The 26,827-nt window shown below is 38.1% G+C and overlaps 1 protein-coding gene across 5 annotated transcripts in view; it reads left to right on the forward strand.

Annotated features, from left to right (window-relative positions):
- Positions 1-26,827, forward strand: part of ITPR2 (inositol 1,4,5-trisphosphate receptor type 2) — a 509,643-nt gene that overhangs the window by 210,005 nt on the left and 272,811 nt on the right. For all 5 annotated transcript variants that reach the window (XM_040488608.1, XM_040488604.1, XM_040488605.1 and 2 more), the window contains 6 exons: positions 10,387-10,476; positions 10,594-10,719; positions 13,739-13,861; positions 14,492-14,692; positions 16,558-16,809; positions 20,440-20,565. In XM_040488608.1, the coding sequence (XP_040344542.1) occupies positions 10,387-10,476; positions 10,594-10,719; positions 13,739-13,861; positions 14,492-14,692; positions 16,558-16,809; positions 20,440-20,565 (918 nt within the window). The remainder of the gene's footprint in view (positions 1-10,386; positions 10,477-10,593; positions 10,720-13,738; positions 13,862-14,491; positions 14,693-16,557; positions 16,810-20,439; positions 20,566-26,827) is intronic.

Below are 26,827 nucleotides of genomic sequence, written 5' to 3' on the forward strand. Positions count from 1 at the left end.
CCTATGGAACTTTATATGTGTAATTCCTCTGAGGGTTATGTTTAATCTAGAGAAAATTTCATTTGCTTCTGTGAGGCACTTTAGGTTGCTTTATTTTTTGTAACTGTATTAAACAATCTTTTTGGCTTTGGACCTTTGAGGGCCCTTTAATAGTGGGAATTCTAGTCACAAATCTTTTTTTTATAACTTTTTTAAATGTTTTATTTATTTTTGAGACAGAGAGAGACAGAGCATGATCAGGGAAAGGACAGAGAGAGAGGGAGACACAGAATCTGAAATAGGCTCCAGGCTCTGAGCTGTCAGCACAGAGCCAGATGCAGGGCTCAAACTCACAAACTGTGAGATCATGACCTGAGCTGAAGTCCGATGCCCAACCTACTGATCCACTCAGGTGCCCCCCTAGTCACAAATCTTAAGTGAAAATGGGCTTGTCTTTGTATGCAGGAGCTCAGGAGAATTCTTTTTTTTTTTTTTTTGGCTTTGACCAAGCCAAGGCTAAGTCAGGTATCCCTTTGTTCTTCTTTGGGCCACATCTTTTCCTGGTTTATTATTCTGGATATCTCCTCTAAGGATTCCTGGTTTGAAGGCAGGGTCTCTAGTCAGAACTCCTGTCTTCCTTGGGATTCAGGCTTTGTTTGCTTTCCATTGTGTGAGTGAGACATATTTAAACTCAGTCTCCAGGTTATAAGACATGGACAGATGCCCTGAGGGCCAGTCCTGTTTGAATCCAGTGGTTGACTACTGCTTGGCAATTTTGATGAATTTTTATGTTTTCTGGCCTCTATTTACTTCCTTTTTTAAATTTTTACTAAAAAGGGATTTTTTTTTTCCAAAATGGGATATTTAAAAGGTTTTATCTATCACTTTTAGATGTTGTACTTGGAGGGGTTTCTCCACACTTCTACTTTGTCATATTAGACAGTTCTTAAGTTTTCTTTAAACTCTTCAAACTCTTCTTTATTTTGAGCCCATACATTTGTCCTTTTAATATCTGTTTACTGATGTAGGTTTGAGGCAATGGGGACCATATCTGAACTGTCTCTGTTGGATTACTGTTGTGCCTCTCTAGAGCAAAATCCTTCTTTTGAACATTCTGCTTAAAGTGTAATTTCAATTTCTTCCCCATCATGCCTATGTAAGCCTTTGTACACACCTAAACTTCTCATTTCCCTCCTTGAAATTGAATATCTGCAATCAGAACTAATGTTCAAGATATGGCTCTTGTCCTCAAAGAACGAACGTGTGCAAAACAGTGTGACAAAATGGATGATTAAATACTGAACTGTGATTGTAAAAATGAGGGAGGATTCACCGTGGGCCTGAGGACTTGGAGAGGGCTACACTATTTTGAAGGGTTGGGAACACTTAATTAGCTAACAGATTAAAGAATAGTAGCAAGAGAAGCAGAGTTCAACAGGAATAAGTGGTCTGTATTTGACGTGTCTGGAAACCGGGAGCCTCTGAAAATTCTTGGGTTCGGATGTGAGTATACTATCTTGGAAAGTTTAGTCTGTCAGAACAAGAGACTAAAGGTGGGGACCAAGTAGGAGCCTCTTGCTTAAATTGAGGTGTGAGGTTATGCAGGTATGAACTAGGGCAGCAGGGGTAGAAATATATATACATAGGTGGGTAGATTGCAAAGACAGGAGAGTTTTGCATTTATAATAGCCTAATACAAGGAGAAAAAAGTGAGAAACTACAAAGTTACTAACATACACAGCCAAATAAGCTATGCTTTGCAATGAACCAACTGTCAAAGCTCGTGACAATTTATTGTCAACAGGGTGAAATATGTCACAATATCAATGGAAACAGCCAGTAGCAGGCAGCATGCACTCTAGCAGGCCAAAACAGATAATAATCCTTTGTTGTTCAGTAAATCTTTACAAAGGCTCTAAACACAGAATGATTAGCATTGTTTTAAAATGGCTCATAAGGGTCTTTGTGCCTGCTTGGATATCAGAAGACCAGATAACGTTAATGTGATTCTTTATTTTTAAACGTGGTTCTTCATCTTAGTAATAAAAAATGTTTCTTATAACATAACATAAAAGTTTTTTTTTTTCTTAATGGTAAGACACCTTTACCTTGGGCAAGAAATGTGAATCGACAATCCATCTACTAATACTAACAGATCTCAGCATACGATCCCAAACTCTCCTATTATTGTAGTTGATTCTCTTATAAATAGGGCAGAGGATGGGGTGGATTTGGTCCTTAGCAGCTATGAGTTTTATTACCTGTTGTATATTATATTTTCTTTTATTAAACTTATTTTCCAGGGCATTAGAAGACTATACTCTCCTTGTTGAAAGATTAAAGGCTAGAATAGAACAAGTTGCCAAATATCAGTAGTATTACTAATTCATCACATTCAAATATGTGTTGAATTCTAAACATAGGAAAGAGGGATTAATTCAGAAAAACATATTCAAAGGGGTTAAGTCAGGATTGCCGTTCACATCCATGCATTATAGATTTATATCTGCCCATTTAATTTCATAATTTTCTGTTCTTTTAATGGATGTGTAATGTAAGGAACAGAATTAACTGAAAAATATCCTTGGATTTCCAGACAACAAGCTGGCTGGACTGTTTTGGAGGTCAGAGTAGGGAGTGTGGGAGGCAGTGTCTTCTCTTTTGAGTGTCTGTACCCAGTTCAGCTTCTGATGGGCAGAACTATGGCTTCCGGTCCTCAGCCAGAACTGTCCAATTTCTATGGACTCCTAGGTGGTGTTCCTGATACATTCCTATAAACAGTGGGTGCCTAAATCCAGACAGCCTAGTGCCCAAGATATTAGTGTGCACCTTCATTGGTAGATTTGCTCTCACACTTCCCCATAAGAAGTTACTACAAGGTGGAGTAGGAGCAGTTGCTCAGAAATCTAGACCCATGCTGCTGTTTGGCATAGTACCCAGCCCCTACGTGGGGTGATGGAAGGATGGGGGACACGTGCCTTTCTTGCTGACACTTGGCTTGTGCTTTCCCCCTTGCCCAATGAAACTATTCTTTCTCTATGCTAAGGGATGCTAGGGGGTCATCCTGGGCATGTGGTAACCGCAGAGGAGTGCATGTGGTGTGAGAGACATTATTCCTCACTTTATCTCTATGATTATTTTAAACATAAGTCCTTGAAGATTTTGCATTTCACTGGGAATGATACACTCTCATTATTAAGGATTTTTGTTCTCTTAGCATCAACTTTCCTCATAGGTATTTGAATTTTCATTTGCAGATTTATCTTAGTGAGAGAATGAATTTAAATCCTTCCTGTCTTCTCTCCTTCCTTTTTCTCCCTTCCCTCCATTGTTTTTTCTCTATTTCTCTCTGGGCACACCTTTCTCGTCTCATGCTTTTTCTATTACCTCCATATGCTATTATTCTTTAAAAGCAAAAACTGGTTTCCATTCTTTGCCTACTGCTTCTGATCTTTTTTCTCTGATAAGCAAGAAGGCAAGGAGGCAGATCCCTCTAGAAGGATATCTTGAAAGAAAATTGTGCTTTTCCAAGTGCTAGTACTTTGATTCTGCACAGCAGGAAAATAGTTCTACATAAACTTTGTTTCTTCAGCAAAACTTCTGATTGACTAACTCTTGACCAAAGCAACGGGTACAATTTCTAACCTTCATGGCTTGGTACAGATGGAGTCCATGTGCTTTAGACAGAACCTTCCTACATGTCCTGCCCAATGAAGGACACTGTGGCATTTGCATTAAGAACTTTTGTCCATTGATTTCGGGGCATGCTTTCCTGAATTTTCCTTTTCTGGAATTTGTTTTCTTATCTCCATTTTTTAAATTTTGCCACAGACCTTGTTGTATATTTATTTCATTTGTTTACATAACATTACATATCCTGTCTTTGCCTCTGAGCAAATGCTACTGAAGGTGATTGCTTAGGTGAGTGCCACAAAAATAAGTCCTTTCACAAGATACCCATCCGAAAATGAATTTTTGGTTTTGAGCCAAATGCTACTTTTCTACATCTTCATTCCATTTGGTTATAATGCAAATTCTTAAATGTAATGCTTACATCCCCTGAGTTTGTTTCTTTGAATTACTTCTACTATAAGAGTCTTTTCCCTTCTTGTCTTTTGGCCTACATTTAAAATTAATGCTGTTTTAGGATAAACTTAGTATTTCCCTTCTTGTTATAGAGAACAGTTCCTGTCTTGCTATTTTTTTTCACTTTGCCATTTGTTCGCAATTTCATGTAAGTTGTTAGTGAGAATTCTAAGTTTTTATATGGTTTCTTTTCCTCAGCAAGTAGCTTATAAGAATATGATAGAAGTTGATTCATTCACATTAGAGCAGATGTCATTGGACCAGGCACTAACATTTCTGTAACGCTTGCTTGCTAAAGAGTGAGTCTAAAAGAAGGTGCTGATGGCTTTCCTTTACATTCTGTGTGTACATCCCCCTTCTCACAGCTACATCAGGGAGTGTTGTGATATGATTGTTTCTAGGGAAGCTTCTTTCACACAGCATCTCAGGTATCAGACACAGTCTCTAAGGACTCTATTATATTGCTGTTTTCATTTCCTGTACTGTGCTTTGTTATTCTGTGTCACCCTGTTGACAAAAGGGTTGCCTGTCCTTTCTATGTTTTATATCACTGGTAAGGATTATATTAAAAAGTATTATAGTATAAATACAGTATTGTAAAAAGTGTTATATATTGCTATACTGTAATGGGTTCCTGATGCATTTTTATGAAAACAACTATGAGTTTACATTGAAAAGACCTGTCATCCATTTATTCCCTGTTTTCCTAAATTCCCTCCAGTGCCCTCTAGTGGAACACCCTCTTTTGGTACCTTATTTATCAGAGATATAGATGGCCAAGGAGATTTGGGATGTTTTCTAGGACATCTGATTAAACATCATCAAATACTAATTAAAATGCTGTCAAATGAGTCCATATTGTATTTGTCTTGGGACAAAGGGAAAGGAAATGGGTTTGGGGTAAGGTTAGGAATATGTTTTTACCCTCTAGAAGGGAAAGTATTTGGATTTGAGTTGAAGGAAGTCTGAAGGGAAGTTATCTGCCATTGATGGTGGACACCATCTCTTCTGCAAACTGTAGATCTTGGGCCAAGTCTTCAAGCAGCCTTACATGTCAACCAGAAGCAGAAAGTGTCAACCATGACCCCATAATTGTCCAAATTAGCTTTACATCCAAGGTCAGATAAGTAGATCTAGAGTGATTTTAGGGATCTGCAACCCTCTAGAAGTCTTCCTAAATGACTGGTATATGACATTACTCTTAGATGGGAGAGAGAAAAAATGCCATCCCACAGTGAGGTTATCATTCAGTTGTCTGAGGAAGGTGACATATATTATGAAGGGCTTTAAACTAAATTATAATAAAAAATATTGATTATTAGATTTTTTTCCCCATGCTTTGGAAGAATCTGGGAAGGGAGAAGGAAGGCATTTGACTTCTGAAGTTGGGAGGATGGTGACTGGTAAATGATGCCACTGATTCAGTTGAATAGTGGTTATAGGAAGAGAAGGCTAGGGATACAGATGGTGAGCAGAATGCTTTGCAGTCTTGCTGACTTGACAACATTGCTGAGGAAGGACATCCTGTAACTTCACTGGGGTGGGAACAAAGAGAAGACATGCATTGAGCTATTTTAATAATGCAGCTGCAGATGCAGGCAGTTCTACATAGTAGGATTTGGAAGGTTTTTGTTGTTGTTGTTGTTGTTGTTGTTGTTGTTGTTGTTGTTGTTTTACAAGCATGATTGCCCTTGTGGAAATTAAGGAGCCAGATTCCCATTAACTGGTGCCAATATTCAACTCATCATATAGTTCATATAAAATTATTTCCCTTTATGATTTTTGCTATTGATATAAAAGCATTTCCTTGACTGATGCAAGATAAATTTTGGGGGTTAGCTCTATTCAGAACCAGTATTTGTTTAAGTATTCGCTCTTTGAGTCTCTGCCTAGAACCTTGCTCTCCATCCAATTTCTAGACTCTTCTAGAAATGTCTAGATCCTTCTAGACGATTCTTGCTATATTGTTTCTGAACCTACTGCTTTATGTTACAGTGCATGCTATGCAATTAAAAATCTACCTTCCTCTATAAAATCACTGAATTAAGCAGTTTCCCATATTCCATTAGAGGAAATAAATTCAAATTCTTCTAGATGATAGGAAATAATTATAGTAAAGTGCAAATACTTTTGGAGAGCCATTTTTATTTTTCATCACTGTTGCCAAAAGGGTAATTGGGGTATCTACTATGCGCATGGCTCTGTTCTTAGTGTTACGCATTTTTTTTTCTGAGCCTACTCAGCTTTGGGGCTCTGCATAAGTTACATTTCTACCTTTTGTAGCTTACTAATATTTTGTTTACTAGAATGAAGGCAGGGATTTGTAGAGTTGGCCACTAACCTAAGATCAAAGTTATATAGGATTTAAAATGTATAATAAATTTCTGCCCTTTCTGGAGGAAAACTTTTGGAATACCTTGACTTAGAGCATTTTGGCATCAAAACTAAAAAACTCAAATGTGACTGTAATTATACAATTTCCATATTTTTTAAATTCCCCTGATCTGCTTTGGAATCATCCACATGTTCTCTGGGTTAATATTTTTGTCCCATTTAATTACACTGAATTATTTTCTGAAATTAAAAGGGGTTGATTTTGAATTCTCTAGTGCTGCCTCCTTTTGTTGACTGCTGGCAATTTTAAATTAAAATAATTATTCTTCATAATTCCCATACTTAGGGAGTTTAGCATTGTCTGTGTCTTCTCCCAGGCTGAACTAAAGAGCATAGATTTGTAAAGTAGTACATTTTGCCTGAGATTACTTTTCTTAAAACAAGACAGCTGCTTTTCCTTCAGGTCATTGTTTGAAAAAATAGACTTAAATATACCTGCCAAAGCTTTGCCAGTATTTTCAACGGATTTTTTTTTTTTTTTATAAAGGTGACATATATCAGAAAGATCTCCTTTCCACCCTAGGAGATTTGTCATTCTTTACTCTTGTAATATCTTAATCCTAGTTTGTAGTACAAACTTGGTTGTCTTTAATTTTCTTCTCTTCCAGAAAAAAAAAGAACATGGCCTTTTAAAAAATTCAACCTCCACGTTTAAGAGACAAAAGAAATTTAATTACATTTCTAGCTTTCGCAATTTCAATTTCTCATCAATAGTTTTTGCTATCAAATAGAAACTCTGTCTCATTCTCTGACCTCCTGTCTTTTTCTATCTAAATGGTTTCCATTCATATCAGCAGTTGGGCTCCTTCCCTCTTCTGCACTGGCTTCACTTACGTATATAGCTTGACACTTCCTCCTACAACTTTTTAGGATTTACTTAGTGCCGTCTTGTAGACAGTCTCTCTCGCACTCTTTTTTCTCTTTTATTTACCTGTGGTGGAGGTTGGACTGCTTTCTTTCCCTCCTGGCACCTATCTATTCTAGGATAGATAGATAGGTGATACCATCCTACAATCCAACAGCAACCTTGTGAATGCTTCTGTTCCCTATCTGTTACTTTCCGCAATTATAATACTATTGAGTGAAAGAGATAAGGTGGTCAGAAAGGTAGAAAGTAATCTTGAAGACTATCGTGGCATGATAAAGAAAAGAGAGTGGGGTTTAAAGAAAATGGTAGTGAACTACAGAATCAAATGCTAAAGAAAGTTTTGGTAGTTGTGAGTCATTGGCACACAAAGCAATTTTAGTACAGTGTGGTAGAGAGTATTCTTTTCTTTTAAAAATTTTTTTAAGTTTATTTATTTATTTATTTAGAGAGAGAGCAAGCAGGAGAGGGACAGAGAGAGATGGAGAGAAAGAGAATTCCAAGCAGGCCCCACACCATCAGCATGGAGCCTGATGTGGGGCTCGAACCCCCGAACTGTGAGATGGTGACCTGAGCCGAAACCAACGAGTCTGGAGCTTAATGGACTGAGCTACCCAGGCATCCCTTATTTTGGAAATGTAGTAGGGGCCATAATCTGAGATGCATGACTTCTTCCAAGGATGGGCATATCACTTAAAAATGGTAGTTTAGCCTCAACTTAGCCATATTTTTAAAGAGGTGAGAATGAATCAGTAGAGAGTAGAAACTGCTCACGCACAGGAAACAGAGATGAAGCAGGGAGAGGAGGCAGGGGAGATGGAATTTTTAAAAGCCATGCATGAGAAGTTTTGTTTTGTTTTGTTTTTTACTCTGAGACCCAGCAGGGAAGGTAGGTTTGTAGATGGTACTGGAATTTGCAGATGGAAAAGAGGAGATATTCATAGCCTCTGTAAAATGGTGAGAGAGGTTATTTGCTAAGGTTGGCATTCAGATTGGGAACCTCCATCTTGGGCAATATTTGCCTGACAAAAGCAAAGGTGAATACAAAGTTGACTAAGACGTGGTGATGGGTCTGCACTGGTAGAGTCACTCCCCTACTTGAAGCCTTTCATCAAAATTCTTTTTTTTTAAATGTTTATTTATTTTTGAGAGAGAGAGAGATAGATAGAGAGAGAGAGAGCGTGCGGGCCAGGGAGTGTGGGGGAGGGGCAGAGAGAGAGGGAGACACAGAATCCGAAGCAGGCTCCAGTTTCTGAGCTGACAGCACAGTGCCTGATGTGGGGCTTGAACCCAGGAACCATGAAATCATGGCCTGAGCTGAAGTTGGATGCTTAACCAACTGAGCCACCCAGGCACCCCATCATCAGAATTCTTTGACCAGCACACAAAGGTTTGTCTGTTTGTTTGTTTCTTTTCTTTCTTGGTTTGCATTAATTTTGTGATTTGTCATGGAGATGGCTTTGGACAACAGCTGGAGACAAATGAAATTACATTGGCTGGCTTTGCATATGTTTGTCACTTCTTTTTCTTTTCCCTGGGTTTAGATTGGGGGTCCCCTCTAACTGTGAGAACCCAACACCATCAATATAGTCAGGAGTTCAATGTGTTGTTTGACACAAGTTGGATGTGACATTCATCCCAGTGCCATTTTGTATGTGTTGTAAATCAGGAAGGTAATCAGGCGCCACTCTACTAATTGGTCTCTCTACAGGATGCACGGACAGTTCTTGCCTTTCTCTATACACTATTCTGTGTGTTCTTTCTGCGGAGCCCTTTGGCTGCAGTGACCTCTTCACTTAACAAGTGCTCCTCTACCTCCACACATCTCTCATACTTAAATAAATTTCATCTTTCAAGACCTTGGCTCAACTTGACCTCCTTCATAAAGCTGTCTAAAACTATAGTTTTTCTCCCTTTCCCTTTCTGAATAGTGAATTCTGCTCAGTTCAAATCTTTATTTTCATGTTTTCCCAGTTTTCCTAATTAGACTGTACTGTTCATGTGGGAAGGACCACATATTCTATTTCTTTTCGATCCGTTCATCTTTGTCTGTTACCAGGCATGTGTGAAGTCTTAATAAATGTTCACTTATTAAATTATTTGTGACATATTTTATTTTTATTTAATGATTACGAGAGTTGATATTTAAAATATGTCACTCCCTATCTTTGTGTTTTTATTGTACTGCTACAAATAATTGTTGTCACAATGAAATATTTTGGTGTTTTGGGACCGCTTAGTAAGCTTTATTAATTTATTAATTTAGAATATTATTTTTAATTTAAATTTTATTTTCTTTTCTTCATTTTCATGGTTTTTTACATGCTTTGCTGGCCCCAAGTCATGACTCTTAAGGATGTCATGGTAACCTGGCAGAGAATTCTTGGGTTAAAGTGTTCTTTCCTTCCATTCCTGCAGTGTTTTTTCAGCTGTTATGATATGATTCTTCACTCTTTTTTTCCCTGTAGTTTATCCCTGATGATGAAATTGCACATTTTATGCCCTGGATTTTTACTATTCTTTCTCCTATAGGCAATATAAAGCAATGATATATCTGATATGTTTAGCATAAGGAAATACACTGATAATGCTATGTGTATTATCTTTTCCTTTTTTTTTTTTTATTTTTTTTTCAACGTTTATTTTTTTTTTTTGGGACAGAGAGAGACAGAGCATGAACGGGGGAGGGGCAGAGAGAGAGGGAGACACAGAATCGGAAACAGGCTCCAGGCTCTGAGCCATCAGCCCAGAGCCCGACGCGGGGCTCGAACTCACGGACCGCAAGATCGTGACCTGGCTGAAGTCGGACGCTTAACCGACTGCGCCACCCAGGCGCCCCTATCTTTTCCTTTTTAACTTAACTCTTTAATTATCAGTAATACTGTTTATCTTGTAATTTGGTGGTTATTGGGAAATAGTAATTTGCATGACTCTTTCAAACCAAGGAACTTTTTATGGGATAAAAAAGTACAAAGGAAACATTTAAGAACATTTTATAATATACTCATTATTTATCACAAAGTTATATATGGGATAAAAATGCATACTTGTGTTTGTTTTAGGAATCAAGCATTTTAAGTCCAGTTCAGGATGGAACAAGGAAACCTCAGATTGACAGCAATAGGGGTAATAACTACCGGATCGTGAAGGAGGTCAGCAGATGTCCACCATTTTTATATGGGCTTATGTTTGCATGGCAAATAATTTTTGCTTGTGTATCATATTTAATATTATATCTTTTATATTTAATGCTTTTCCTCTTTTTCAAGATTTTGATTAGACTAAGTAAACTCTGTGTACAGAATAAAAAGTGTCGGAATCAACATCAACGATTACTAAAAAATATGGGAGCCCATTCGGTGGTGTTGGATCTTCTGCAGATACCCTATGAAAAGGTTAGTTCTTAGTTACTTAAAAAAAATTTTTTTTAACTTTGATATGATCTGCTATCATATATAGCAAAGTTACAAGAATTTTTTTCCCTGAACTACTTGAAAGTAAGTTGCCGATCTGATCAGCCCTGAGCCCTTTAGCGTGTGCTTCCTACAGAAAGGACATTCTTCTTTCTACATAACCACACAACAACCTTCCAGGTCAGGAAAGAGCATGACACTTTACTGCCACTTAAGCCTCAGTCACTGGTCACATTTTTCTCATCATCTGAAATGTGTCCTGTGTGACAAAAAGGTCCACTTGAGAAACAGGTGCTGTTTGGAGCTCCTATGACATTGACACTTTTGAAGACAGACCAGCTCTTTTGAAAACTGTTCCTTAATTTGGGCCAGCTAATGTTTCCTCATGGTTAGATTCAGTTGTGCATCTTTGGCAGGAACATAACAAGTGAGGCTACATTCTTCCCACCACTTCCTATCAGGAGGTGCATGATTCTGATTTTGATCCCATTACTGATGGTGTTTACTTTGATCACTTGATTAAGGTGGTGCCTGCCAGGATTCTCCACTGTGAAGCACTCATTTTCCCTTGGTAATTAATAAGTATTTTGTGGAGAGGTGCTCTGAAACTAAGCAAATACACCATTCTTCATCAAACTTTCAATTTATTTATTCACTTATGTATTTTGATCAGTATAAACTTGTGGATGCTCTTTATTCAGTAGGTTATTCTAGGCTTCTCTAATTATCTATTTGATTCTCAAATTGTCCCCAGTCTGCCCACTGGGACTCCTCTGAATTAGCTTCTCTGTCCTCTAACATGCCACATCATTCTTTGAATAGTTTCTTGCTTTTTGCACCTTAAAACGTTCCAAGGTCACCTTGCATTTTTCTTGTTCCAGCTCTGGAGTCGGCCATTTCTTTAAGTGGCCCCGCTTCTGTTTGGGGAAGTATGTGTTTAGAAGCAAAGTTCTGAAAATTAAGTGTACTTACTGCTTTTGGGGTTTTGTCCCTCTAGGCTCTCTAAATAGACAAATCCAGGGAACATACGTGTGTATTGAAACAGTTACCCATGTCAATACTTTGTAATAGCTAATCTTCCATCACTGCTATTGCCTACTACTCCATGTGGACACCCTCCGCACCTCAGGCTCTGACAACCCCCCACGCCAGGGTGGATGCCCCTTTATCTCTCAAGCACCACCATGCCCTGCCAGGCCTCTCCTGGTGCATTTGTTCTCCTGACTTGGACTTTCACTCCTTATGTAGGCTTGCTCCCCTATTCAGCTTACTTTTTAACAGGTAAGCTTATAAATTCTATCATTCCTTGGGTGGCATAATTCATTCAATGCATAGAATGCAATACAAGATTTATTGAAAGGCAACAAAAGGTATTAAATGCTCAGCATTTATTATCCAAATGATTTCATCTTTGATATTGTAACGTGGGCATTGGACATGTGATCCAGTCCCTTTTTCTAATAACATATCTGTAGCATTCAGTATTTTACTACTATGTTATGTTTATAGATTGATTTGTTCAGTTTTAAGAGCTGCCTTGTTCAGAAACTTAAAAAGAATAAGATGAGAGTTTCAAAGAAACGTCAGATACGGTAGTTCTGGCTCTGGTGTTCTATCCTGGCCAGCTTTTCAGTGGGAATTGGGTATTCCTGTGGCTGAAGTCTCTTTGATGTCTTTCATCTATCCCTGGATTACACAAGTGAAGGAAAGTGTTAGTAGATTTTGAATTACAATTTTCTATTTTTCAGTTGGGAATGAAGTTTTTCTGTTTTATTTATTCTCCAGTTAAGTATGAGGAAATGGGTCTATTAATGATCATAGGCTGTTTAGTTAGTTATAGATAGCATAAACTGTAGACTCTTAGATTAGGAAAAACAGAAAACATTAAATTATTTACTAAGACTACTACTGAAAATATGAGTACATTATGTTTCTCTGACACTGCCTACATGACAGATCGGATAATCAACTACCCAGAAAAAACTTAGGTGGTTCCAGTGATATTGTTGAAAGACCACTTTTGAGAAGAGAACTTTGTATTCTTTGTGAATTTCGAGACTTCCTTTCTTATTGAGATTCCTATAAGGGAATGATAGTGTTGTGGGACTTTGGAAAATGACAGTAAATAAGGAAAAGAACTTATGAGTACATGTGTTAAGATAGAGGGGGACCCAAAAAAGACTGGGGAAGGGAGGGGGTCAGAGAGCAAAGAGGAACAGGAAAACAAAGAGATGGAAATAAGAGACAAAGTACATAGCAAAAAGGTGAGGGCAGAGAGCAGGGGAGGGGGAAGTAGAGTTGAGATGAGGTCAGAAATATATGTATATAAAAATAGAAATTTATGGGTGGGAATGGAGGAAAAGTGAGTGGAGAGAAGAAAGAGAGTAGGGACGAGGCAAGAGGATGAGAGATGAAGGATGCTGGGAAAAACAGTAGGAAGGGAAGAGTTTGGGAAGGAGAAGGATCTAGAAGGTGGGAAAGAGGAGGAAGCAAGAAAAAGGAATATCCAGATACATGGAAGTACTGGGAAAGAGAGCAAGTCCAAGAGAAGGGAGGGGTAAGAGGGATTTGGGGTAAAGCGGAGAGGAGGGAACAGAGAGGTCAAGGGGCCAGAGAGAAAGGAAGGCAGGACAGGTGAGCTGTGGGCACAGAGGCAGGGGAGGAAGATGCAGCTGTAGGCAGACTTGGGTGAAGGCAGTGAACAAGCAGGAAGGCTGGGGACCAACTAAAACAAAGAGGGGTTGAGAGTGTGGAGCAGAACAGGTAATAGAAGGAGAAATAAAGAGAAGGTAAGAAACATCTAGAAGATGGTGGAGGTGGGGGGTGGTAACAGTGAGGTAACCTGGAGAGGTGTAGAAACAGCAAGAGCACAGAGGAGGGGGAGCAAGGAACAGTGGCAGAGAGGAAAAAGAATACATGTGGGAAAGAAGGTTCTTTTTCATAATATTTGGTATTATGGTATGTTTGTTTCTTCATATCATTGCTACTCTCTCGCTTACAGAATGACGAAAAGATGAATGAAGTGATGCATCTGGCCCACACGTTCCTGCAGAACTTCTGTCGGGGAAATCCACAGAACCAAGTTCTCCTTCACAAACATCTCAATTTGTTTTTAACTCCTGGTGTAAGTATTTTAGTGACTTCTAATATTTATAGAAAAGTGCCCATCAAATTTGTTTTAGCAGCATTGATGAATGGAATTTTATTAGCCTTTGCCACCTTATTTTTTCCTGGTAGGGGTTCTCTCCCTAAAAGTGAATATGTTTTATTTCCATTAAGGAAACATTTACAGACACTTGAAATATTACATGAATTTTACCTGAAAGTGACAACTTCCTTTATATTTATATAGTTTAATGTTAGGGAAAAAATATGGTAGAACAAAGATCTAACTGCAATGCCCTGAGTGAGATAAATATGGAAAACTCGAAGGTAGAGTTCACTCTGTAAAATGCGTGTTGGCGGATCCTGGGGAAGAGCTAACTTTGAGTAATAATTAATCTCAAGAATACCGTTGCCAACATGCTGACCTTTATGACAATCAACTCCTTCTTCCAACTAAATTCCTTTGTGAGCTCAGTTTTCTTTTAATGGTGAATGATCTCACTGCATTTCGTAGAAGACTTGCACAGGAAACCCACTATGGCTTTGCATAAAGTAGAAAACTGATCACAAGCAGGGAAATTAGCCTAAGTAGAGTAAAATAGAAAATTGATCGTGTCAGAATTACAAGGGCACATTCCTCTCTGGTTAGCTCCTTGAAGCAGAAACCATGCGGCACATCTTCATGAACAATTACCATCTCTGCAATGAGATCAGCGAGAGGGTAGTACAACACTTTGTGCACTGCATTGAGACACATGGCCGCCACGTGGAGTACCTGAGGTTTTTGCAAACGATTGTAAAAGCAGATGGCAAATATGTGAAGAAATGCCAGGATATGGTAATGACAGAGGTATGTTCTCAGTTTGCATTTTAAGCAGCTTCCCAGAAATAATGGGCTCAAGTAGGTGTTTTCTGTGAATGTATAGTGTAGAGAACCCCCCACAATAAAGGTTTGGAAAACAATTGAATCCTGACGACTTCAGCAACAAATATATTTTGTTTAGATCTAGTGAAGGAACATAATGTATGTTGATTTTATAATTTTCCAAGAGTTTATTTTTCTTTTTGATCCTTAATGAATTTATGTATTTTAAATGGCAAAATTGTATGAAATGTTATCATTTAGAAGGGAAGCGATACATTTTATATTTAAAAATTTTTCAATATGTAACAACAATGGTTTAACCTTTGCTTTCCCACTGCCTTTTGATACTCTGTTCCTCAAATATAGAATGGATATTCTCTGCTACCATTTGTAGAAAGGTTTGAAGGGAATTAAATTAATTAATAGAAATTATCCATTGGTGATTTATTATAGGTAGAACCGTAGGCATTTAGAGTAAGTTGAAAATTTAAGAAACTCAAATTGTTGAAGTACCTCATTTATTTTGCCCTCTTCATTGTGATGTTTGACATTGAGTGAGGTTTATGCAATGAATAAGTTACTCACCAGGAACCAAGTGGTACTTTGGAGAAATTGAGCCCATTTGGGTAAATCATTTCTCTGTGACCTAATGGTTCTCTAAAGGCCTATATGGATTAAGGCTGCTTTTAACCATGGCGACTAAACAGTCATGTAATAGATTATATTGATATGAGGGGATTTTCATAATTATATACTTTAAACTTGGGAATGGGGGGAGACTTCTATATTGACACGATGTGATCCCTCCTGCCCCATAGAAATCTTAAAATTAATTCAGCCTAAAGCCTTAAATTTTTTTTAAATTTATTTATTTATTTTGAGGGGGGTGAGGGGAAGGGGCAGAGAGAGAGAGAGGGAGACCCAATCCAAAGCAGGCTCCAGGCTCTGAGCTGTCAGCACAGAGCCTGATGTGGGGCTCAAACCTGTGAACCATGACATCATGACCTGAGCTGAAGTTGGACACTTAACCAAGTGAGCCACCCAGGTTCCCCTCTCTCTCTTTTTTTAAGTGTTCTTTTTCTCTCATCTCCACTTTTACCTCCATTCCCTATTGCTGCCCATGACACATGGAACTTCCAGATTCTTGTTGAGCTGCATTTGGCTCAAAGTACTTGCTTTTTGTTTGTTTGTTTGTTTGTTTGTTTATTTTTGAGCAAGAGAAAGAGTGCAAGTGGGGGAGGGGCAGAGAGAGAGGGAGACACAGAATCAGAAGCAGGCTTCTGGCTCTGAGCTGTCAGCGCAGAGTCTGATGCAGGGCTCTAACCCACGAACTGTGAGATCATGACCTGAGCCGAAGTCAGACGCTTAACAAATTGAGCCACCCAGGTGCCCCAAGATACTTGCCTTTTTATTCTGTCACTATTGAAGGGAGTGGAGATATTTTATTCTGTTTTACTAAGATTAGACTTACGAGATTTCTCATGTCTTTGGCAACGGCATCTTCTATTTGAAGTAGAGGAAAGTAAGTTTATTCAAATATTTTGCAGGTTTAATTTCAGGGGGTAACTCACTGGTGAATGATTAACTATCATCCATGTCATTTAATTCTTGTCCCTATCCATCGTCCCCATATCTCCCTGGCTGGTTTTGATAGTATTCATAAATAATCACTTGGCGCATGACCAGAATCTTTTTACTACTCTGTCTTGGTATAGTTATGCTTTTGCAACATTATTTGTGTTTTTACAAAGAGATGCATGTATTTCCAGATAGACCAAGCCTTTAGAAATAACTGCACAGATGAACATTCGATTTGGACTGCTATGTAGATTCTCTTATTATCGTTTCAGTTGATAAATGGGGGTGAAGATGTGCTGATATTTTACAATGATAGAGCCTCATTTCCCATCCTTCTCCATATGATGTGTTCAGAGAGAGACCGAGGGGATGAGAGTGGCCCCTTAGCTTACCACATCACGCTGGTGGAGTTGCTGGCAGCATGTACAGAGGGGAAAAATGTCTACACTGAAATCAAGTGCAATTCCCTTCTGCCCTTGGACGACATAGTAAGGGTGGTGACCCATGATGACTGCATCCCTGAGGTAAGCCTGGCAAAAGCCTAGCAGCCATGGAATTGTTATTAATATAAAGTCCATAAGTGCCGAAGTCCCCATACTATTTATAACGAGATAACGTATTTAGTCAAGAAATTGTACTCAGCTATGCAATTAGAAAAATTTAAAAGGGCATAAAAAGTTTACTTTTTTAGTTCCACAAGAAGCTATGAAAGATGATACATTTTTCAAAGTAGAGACACTGTTGGTTTACTGGGAGCTACTATAAGAGTCTCTTAAATTCTAAGTATGTCAATATGGTAAAACAGATTTACTTGTAACCTGTGGTATGTTCTGAGAATGTAATAAATGCTCCATAAATAATTCACAGTCATCAATAGGAGAGGCCAGGATGGTGCAGCAGTATCATCTATTAGACTCTGTAGGTTTACCTTGCTTTATGGAATAAATGCATTCATGGAAATATGGACATGCATTTTGCTTTATTCACACATCTGTTTTTTGCTCTCTGTCCTTCTTTGGCTGATAATAGGGAAAAAAACTTGTTAAAAACTGGTTGTCTGCCAACAGGATTAATGAGGCTTCCAGGAATGTATATTGCAATAATTTCTTTTTTTTCTACTGTTGTATTGCTGCAAAGTTCATTAATGTGTGATGCATTGAATATGATATAAGTCCAAACATTTTTTTTTAAAGAATCAGGTTGTAGCAAAAAGTTTATGAAGAAAAATAACAGTGCCCTGCTCGTCCCATCCACCTTTCTTCCTTCCTTTTTCAATTCTTCCCTCCCGTCCTTCCAATCAGTTTTACTTTTTATTTTTAATTTATTTTTTAAATTTACATCCAAGTTAGTAAGCATATAATGCATTAATGATTTCAGGAGTAGATTCCTTAATGCCCCTTACCCATTTAGCCCATCCTCCCCCCCGACAACCCCTCCAGTAAACCTCTGTTCTTCATATTTAAGAGTCTCTTATGTTTTGTCCCCCTCCCTGTTTTTATATTATTTTTGCTTCTCTTCCCTTGTGTTCATCTGTTCTGTATCTTAAAGTCCTCATATGAGTGAAGTCATACTATATTTGTCTTTCTATGACTGACTAATTTCACTTAGCATAATACCCTCTAGTTCCATCCACATAGTTACAAATGGCAAGATTTCATTCTTTTTGATTGCCGAGTAATACTCCATTGTATATATACATACCACTCCTTCGTTATCCATTCATCCCTCGATGGGCATTTGGTCTCTTTCCATACTTTGGCTATTGTTGATAGTGCTGCTCTAAACATTGGGGTGCATGTGTCCCTTCAAAATAGCATCCCTGTCTCCTTTAGTAAATCCAAACATTTTAAGTCAGAGTGACTTAAGAATGTGTTAGATTAACTTCCCTACTTCCAACTAGTACTATGTAGTGATGAACTTAAAAATATATTTTTGTGAAATTTTGTGGAATTATTGACACTTCATATGAAAGGTACTTCATGCTTTGGTTGGTTTGAAAGAAGATGGCAAAGAAAGGAAGCATAGTGTAGTGCTTAAATTCATGGCTTCTGTCTTTATTTGAGGCCTGATGCTGACTGTGCTTCTTCCCACATGCAGTTCTTTCTGACCACACCACTCTGACCTCTTATATTCACCTACCTTGCTCCTCTTCATCCTTCTTGATTCAAGCATTACTTCTTTAAGGAACACTTCCCTGGCCTCCCATAGTAGATAGAGTCTATACGAGTCTACAATTTGAAATTTGGCCTTTGGATTTTGTTAACACATGGCTATAGCCTTCACATCCTTTCTCAAGATTATAAGCTTGATGAGAATAGCAACTAGGTTGTTTCTATTTACCATTATATTGTCTGAACCTAAGTCTATACTTAATAAATATGTTGTGAGGGGCATCTGTGTGGCTCAGTTGGTTGAGTGTCCAACTCTTGATTTTGGCTCAGGTCATGATCTCACGGTTTGTGAGAGGGAGTCTTGTGAAGGGCTCAGTGCTGACAGTACAGAGCCTGCCTGAGATTCCCTTCCTCTCTGCCCCTCCCCAGATCATTTTCTCTCTCAAAGTAAATAAATAACATTTAAAAAATATATGTTTTGAGTGAATGAATGAATGAAAGAATGAGTCAGAATCCTGGATCCGTTACTTCTAGCTGTGTGACTGATTCCAACAGGTTACTTAACCTTTCTGATCTTCAATTTCCACAACTTTATTTTATTTTGTTTTGTTTATTTTACTTATGTAAGTAGTCTCTGCACCCAGCATGGGGCTTGAATTCATGACCTGAGATCAAGAGTTGCATGCTCTTCTGACTGAGCCAGCTAGGTGCCCCAATTTCCACAATTTTTAAGTGAAACAAGGATAGTATATATCTGAGAGGATTGTTGGAGGATTAAATTAAGTAAGGTATTACTTACAAAATGCTGAAGGTGTTTGGCATGCAGGAAACCATGGATAAATATAAGCTGCTGTCAAGATGATTATGATAATGCACTGAATGGTTCTGATGTCTCCTTTCCTATAATCAGTTCTTGACACAGGCACCCTGTCACTGAAGGTTTGTTTTTGACCAGAGTCAAGTAGAGATAAGCACTGAAGGCATGAAAGCTGGCTCTGTATTCCTTATGGTTCTAAGTTGGATTCAATGAATCCTTGAAATTGTTTACATGATTTTGTATTTTATATGCATTTTTGAGGGAGGTTTATAGCACACATCACATTTTCATCAAAAAGAAAGAAAGAAAAGAAAAGAAAAACTACTGCCCTACACACTTTAGAAGCACTATATGTTGGTGAGATTCAGTCCTTTTTGAGGCATTTTGTTAAGTATGGAAAAGAATTTTACTACATCTTAAAATAATGTAATTTTTTTATAAACTGTGAGCCTGTTTCTTCTCAGAAATAGTAATTTAAATATTTCTGAATGGCAATAACATATTATTTAATGAATACATTTAAACATTATATTAGAACCCTCTTGGTTTCAAAATATAGAGACCTATCTTAAATGGTTTAAATAAAAAAAAGGGAATTTTATTGGCTCTTGTATTTGGAAATTTGAAGGATAGTTCTTCTGGTGGGTCAAGATATTCAAACAATGTCAGAATTCTTCCATCTCTTGGTCCCTTTTCCTTTGTGGTTTTGCATCGTTCTTCTGAGCTTGTTTCTCCTCCACACGTCTGGTGAAGATGGCTTCTTGGAATTCAGGTTTACCTTGTTCTACTTTAGTAATGAGAGAGAGAGAGAGAGAGAGAGAGAGAGAGAGAGAGAGAGAGAGAGGTGGAGGGGAGGGGGAATGACAGAGATGGAGAGAAAGAAAGAGAGAGAGAGAAATGGGAAGGAGAGGAAAGAAGACAGGGAAAGGGATCACATTTGACTCTCAGTGTCTCAGGTACAATAGACTTGGTTTAAGTCAAGTGTACTTTTGCACACCAATCACCGGGCCCAGGGGAACAGGCTCCTAGGTCATGTGTTTACCCTGGGTCAGGGGCTGGAGTGGTTTAGTAAAAGAAGGGAAATGAGAATGCTTTCTAGGTAGAAACAAAACATGCTATAATCCACGATAGTCACTCAGATAGATTTCACTTAACTTGTCGTAATTGGCATTTGAAAATGAACAATCAAGAAAACAAACTTTCTTTTGTATTTGAAACTTGCACAGGTTAAAATTGCTTATGTGAATTTCGTTAATCACTGTTATGTGGACACAGAAGTGGAAATGAAAGAAATCTACACAAGTAACCACATTTGGAAGTTATTTGAGAACTTCTTGGTGGATATGGCAAGGGTGAGTTACACTTCCATCATTAAATAGTACTGCATGTTTAGTTCGGCTGTTGGTATATATTTTGACAAGGTGGTATCAAAGATCTGGATGAAAACTTGGAATTAAACTCGCCAACTTTGGATGTAATCCATTACATTAAAAAAGGTGTGATTGCATTTCACAAGATTGTGACATTTAATGAGTTCATATGCACAAAATACCCAGTATAGTGTATGTAGCAACAAAGAGTTCGTTTTTACTTTTAAAACTGACTATATCATTTTGTTATGAAATGGAATTTTAGTGGCATTTTTACAGTGGTTAGGAAGATATTGGCAGAGGTCAATTTGTATTCAACCTCTTAACATGGGTGCAATTATGAACCATAGACGGAAGAGATCTTGGGAAGCCTTGACCCATGCTTTCAGACAGACAGGTACTTGACCAGACTACCCAGGGCTTAGCATTGCTCAGTGTTGCCTATTGAGAATTTTCTTTGGGAGAGTGCTCCAGTAATTGAATCATCTGGTATTTTCACTTGTCAGTCAAAATATCTCTTGCTTTTTACTGAGTCCATTTCCTCTTGTTTGACTTTTGGTGGGGATTGGAGAGGACATGTGGAGCTGGTTGACATTTTCTAGATATTGTCCAGCATATGGTTTTGAGTAAAACTGAGTAAATGAATGCACAACTGAAGAAAGGAAGGAAGGAATCTTCTTTATAGACAGCACTTAATTTCATTTAGTTTATCTTAGGCCCTCCCCTGCATTTTGGCATGTTGAATTGTCAAAACATACAGGTTCTATTATGTTAGTATTTTTTTATCTTCTCTAGTTTTCCTTTGAAGTTATGGGATATAATGTTCAAAGAGTTGCACTAATAGAAGATAGTATATAGATAATGCCTAGAACTATGATGACTTATGGCGGACTGGCCCAGTGCTTTGGCTCTCTGCATTCCTGAGTGCTTTATGCCTCATTTAGATATATTTAGAGGAGAGGGATTAGTGAGGTCCATATTTCCACTGTCTTATAAGAATGGATGCTGAATGTTATCCACTAGCTAACTGCCTCCATACAACCCTTTCTGGAAGGAGAGAAGACAAAGGGGGTATGATAAAGCATCGAGACAGACTCAGACATCTGAGAGTAATCTTGGAAAATAAAATAAATCATTATTATTCCAGTCCAGGAACTCTTTTATTTAGTCAGAGTTTGCAGGTGAAGTGTGCTTGTTTTACCTTGGATGTGGTGTGGGATGAGCCAACTCTACTACGTTCAAGCACATGTGGAGTAAGGCAGTTCCGATTTGACTTCATTTCTATAGAATGAAAAGCCACTCATTACCTTTGTCAGATAAACCAGCACCTGTGGAGAAATCATCTTGTTTTACACAGGACTTTCGTACCACTCATATTTACCCCTGTGTCCTAGAGAAAGCTCTTGTGTCTGATTGGCTGCAAGTATCTCTAGAGACCTTGAAGTAAAGGATGGTTTATATGCCCATGACTGAGCTTTAAAACTGCGCGTGCAGGAAGATATTAAAGAGATTATAGACTGATTTGAAGAGTTGCACAGTGCCACGGACTAAAGATAAGCTTGAAAAGACCAAGGTCACATTCTAGGTGGCATGAACTGCAAAGCTAAAAGGATTTTTATTTTTTAAACCATAGAAAGCTGATGGTAACTGCCACTGGTTATGCCACCTTGGAAACACTCTTTTCATTGATGTATTCGTAAGGCTAAGACCTATATATTCTTTTTTTGTTTGTGTGTTTTCAAAGCATGTGCCTGCTAGGAAAGATTTTTATTTTAACTATTTTGATTAAGTAGACAATTAATGTTATTTGTTATAAAGCCTTGAGGGGAGTTTTGAGATCTTTTTAGTTTATTCACTCATTATGTCTAACCACAACAGCTTATCTATATTGCAAAAAGCATTGTTTTTTGTTTTTTTTTTACCTTCTTGTTTTCCTCCTATTTATATTTTAAAACAGCAGCTGTCTTATCCCCTCACCAAGAACGACAAAGAATCACCCTTCCTATTTCAGGGAAGGGACAGGAAACCTGACTTTTCCATAACTGGGCTCTTTCTCCTCTTGAAGAAAAATTGAGGAGCCACCTCATACTCAAATTCAAACACAAAAATTTGTTAAAATAAGGAGAATGTGGCCTTCTAGGCAAATTTCTAGTTGAGTAGATCAGTAGTTCTTAAGCTTCGGTGAGCATCAGAATTACCTGGAGAGTTTGTTAAAGCACAGATTACTGAGCTCTACCCCAGAGTTTCTGATTCAGTAGATGTGAGTCTTTTCATTTTTAACAAGTTCCCAGGTGATGCTGAAGCTGCTGGTCCAGGGGCCATACTTTGGGAACCATTGCAGTAGAATATAGTAGTGTAAGAGTAGGTACTTTAGAGGCATTAGGCAGACCAAAGTTCAAGTCCAGATTCTGCCTCTTCCCAGCTCAGTTCCCTTGAGCAAAGTACTTACTCCTCTGACTCTGAGTTTCCATATTTGTAAAATGAATACAATAACACATTCCTTATAGGGTTACCAGGAGGATTCAATGTGATAATGTGTATAAGGCTCTTAGCACATGTGTGGCACTTACTAAGAGTGCTGGTAACATCATCTATTCCATCCAAATTATGGCAACATCACTGCGATTATTATAAGGTTATATGTAGCCTTTAAAGCAATTGCAACAATCTTCCTCAATATCTATACCAAATAGTAATGTTGAGGATGACCAAAAGGAAGACCATGCAGTGCAGGCGAGAGCCAGGAACCATGCCCGTGAAGGAGGACATGCACAATACTGGCTTGGCATAGAGATGGGCTAAATTCAGATGTTCCCATAAAGTGATGAAGTCCTAGAGCGGCTGATTCGCATCAGTGAGAAATGGTGGAGGGAATCTGGAGGGAAAGTATGTGACAACTTGGGCCTAAAGAATCATAGGATCTTAAAGTTGGAAGAGACTGGCAGTCATATAGTTCACAGTCTTCAGCACCTGCCTGTGTATTTCCAGTAACAATGATCTCACTATTTTTTTTTTTTTTGAGACAACTGGTTTCATTATTGCATAACTTTAATTGTTAAAGTTAATAAGATTAATTTGCTAGCGTGGGGTGACTTGCCTCACTAGGAGCAAGAGCTGGGAAGTCTGCTATGGCCTAATCCAGTGCTTTTTCCCTAACAGCTCCTCAGATTTGTTATGACAGCTCATGTCTTTCAGTGGTGCCTCTTCTGCTATGGTTTCTGGGCTCCTTACTCTTTTAGATACACTTTTGGGTTCTCTCTAATTTGCCAGTGTTTTAAAAGTATGACATTTGGACTGGAACCCAGTGTTTCAGGCAGGGTCCGGCCAGCACAAGGCAGATGACTATTTTAGTAGAAGTTTGGAGAACAATCTTATTTAAAAGGCAAATGAAATGAAATATTAATATGGAGAGGCATTCATACCACCTTCCACCTTTCTTTTCATGTTTCTCTGGAGTCATTTGTACCAGGTTCTTTTTGTTTGCTCTTGGGTAAAGCTCTCTAAAGAGTCTTATTTTTTAAAAAAATATTTATTTATTTATTTATTTATTTATTTATTTATTTATTTATTTAAGAGCGTGAGCAGAGGCGATGGGCAGGGGGCGGAGAGAGCATGGAGCCTGACATGGGGCTCGATTCCTTGACCCTGGGATCATAGCCTGAGCTGAAATCAAGAGTTGGATGCTCAACCAACTGAGCCACCCAGGCACCCCTAAAGACTCTTTATTAATATCCTTCATATTCCTGTTTTCACCCCCTTGTCTTTTATCTTGCTAAGACCCATATAAGAAAATCTTTTTGAAAGACCATTTTTAATAAACTGGTGCTATGTTTCACATGCTTAATTCCATTCTGATTTCCTGACAGCATCCGTGTTATGTAAAGACACCATATTTAGGCAGGCAGCAAAGGCATTAGACTCATGAAAAGCTGTTCCACTGTCTTTCACAGCATGTAGTAGCAGCTCACTTTGGTCTATGTTCCAATGGGCTAAAATTGGCATTCGTAGGGCAGAAGTACTTTCCTTTGCAGAGTCAGGGGATTTGAGTCATTATTAGAAAGCACCTTAAGAGGAGTGGACTATGGTCAATGTTAGCTTCAGAGTGTAGTTTTTTCTTCTGAAGAAGTTTCCAATTTTGCTATTAATTTCAAGATTTTTGTAATGACCAATGGTACTCTAAGTGACATATTGGCAGAATGAAATTAGACCAAGAAATAACTTAGAGGCGCATCTAATGTAGTGTCATGTCATTGTCCCATCAGTCACTGCTTAACAGGACAAATTGGAGTATTTTATTTTCAAATAGTGAGCCATTCCTGCCCGTTACTTAGCTTACCGAATAGGTCGGAAGTAGGAGTAAAGGCGGAATTTATATGTGCTTTGAACCACACTTTCCAAATTCTCTAATTTGACAGAATTGAGTAAGATTTCTTTGCTTGATAATTTGATTCTAGAGTTTTTTTGTTTTTTGTTTTTGTTTTTTTTTTTGACTTTCTTAAGTTGAAGGAGCCATTGACAAGTCTTATTTTAAAGTGTTCCTTTTGTCTGGCCTTATTAATTAGTATTGCAGGGAAGTGAAGAGTAGAAAGACTATAAACCTTATCCTTTGTGCGGCACTTTTCCTTCAGTTGTGATTCTATTTTTCTCCTCAACTTTCAGGCCAAGTTATATTAGTGGTGTGTCCACATGGAATGAATACTTGTTTGGCTATTGTTGATTGATGGTTGCTTGGTCCCTGTGCTGCATTCTACTTTCTGCTCTTCAGATCATTAACAGCATTTATCATAGTTGATAAATTCCTTCCTGACATACTTCTTCACTTGACCCTCAGGATATCATTTCCATTCTCTTAGCCTCCCTCCTTATTGCCCACTCTTTCTCAAGTTTAAAAAAATGTTTTTAAAGTTTTTATTTATTTTTGAGAGAGCATTTGGCTCAAAGTACTTTTTAATTTTTTTAGTGTTTATTTATTTTTGAGAGAGAGAGAGAGAGAGAGAGAGAGAGACAGAGTGTGAAACGGAGGGTGGGGAACAGAGAGAGGGAGGCACAGAATCTGACGCAGGCTCCAGGCTCCGAGCTATCAGCACAGAGCCTGATGCAGGGCTCGAACTCACAAACCACGAGATTGAGACCTGAGCTGAAGTCGGATGCTTAATTGACTGAGCCATCCAGGCACAACTTTCTTAAGTTTTTTTTTTCTCTTTCCTCCGAATCTTTCCAGCTTCTAAATATTGGAATGTGCCAGACTCAAACTTTGGACTTACTCCCTTCTATTTACAATCACTTGCTTGCTGATCTCATCATTCTCCTGTCTTTAATACCAGACTGATTTAATACCTTCTCCTGATGTCTAGTCTCCAACTGCCCGTATGACATCTCCTCTTGGCCATCTAACCTCACTTACCCCTATGTCCCACTAAAAATTAATTCCTTCTCAAGTCTTTTGCATCTCATTAAATGGCAATTCCATGATTCATTCTAGGCATTCAAGCAAAAAATCTTGGTGTTATCTGTAAGTTTTGTTTTCTTATACTCTAAATCCATTCCTTAAGCAAATTTTCCAAACTCTAAAATATTCAAAACGTGACTACTTCTGAACAGTTCTTCACTACCACCTTTCTCCAAGATTAACTCTTGTCTGAATTATTGCAGTAACCTCATCACCTGTTTCCATGCTTTCATGCTTGCCCTCTTTCTTCATCTATTCTCTGTACAGCAGCCATAATGACTGAAAAGGAGAAGAAGAAGAATGTTGGCTCAGGTCACTCCTCTGCTTAGATTCCTCCAAACGTAAAATGTCTACATGATTTGGCTATTCCCCTGTTTACCCTGTGTCCACTTAATTTCCCCTTGCTAGCTAGAATAAATAAATAGATGTCCACTGAGGTGAAAAATATTAAAGAGATGAATTAGAAAACAAAATAAGTGTAGCATAGAATTAAATCAATGTATCAATGGAATGAAATAAATAGGCATAAACAGATTTTACATATGTAAGATATTGATATGTGATAAAGAAATTGTTACCCAAGAGTAGGGAAGTGATTAGTTACTTTCAGGGATGAGCAAACTTTTTCTGTAAATGGCAAGGTAGTTAATATTTCAGCCTTTGAGGCCATTATCATAACAGCTATAGCAATTACTAAAGGGAAAGGAGCCACAGACAATATGTAAATGAATGGATATGGCTAAATTTGCCCCTTAGGCTATAGTTTGCTTACCGCTAGATTATTAAAGTAATAAT

Source organism: Herpailurus yagouaroundi, unplaced genomic scaffold (assembly GCF_014898765.1).
Source record: "Herpailurus yagouaroundi ecotype Mexico unplaced genomic scaffold, PumYag 166, whole genome shotgun sequence".
In the NCBI taxonomy this organism is placed as follows: domain Eukaryota; kingdom Metazoa; phylum Chordata; class Mammalia; order Carnivora; family Felidae; genus Herpailurus; species Herpailurus yagouaroundi.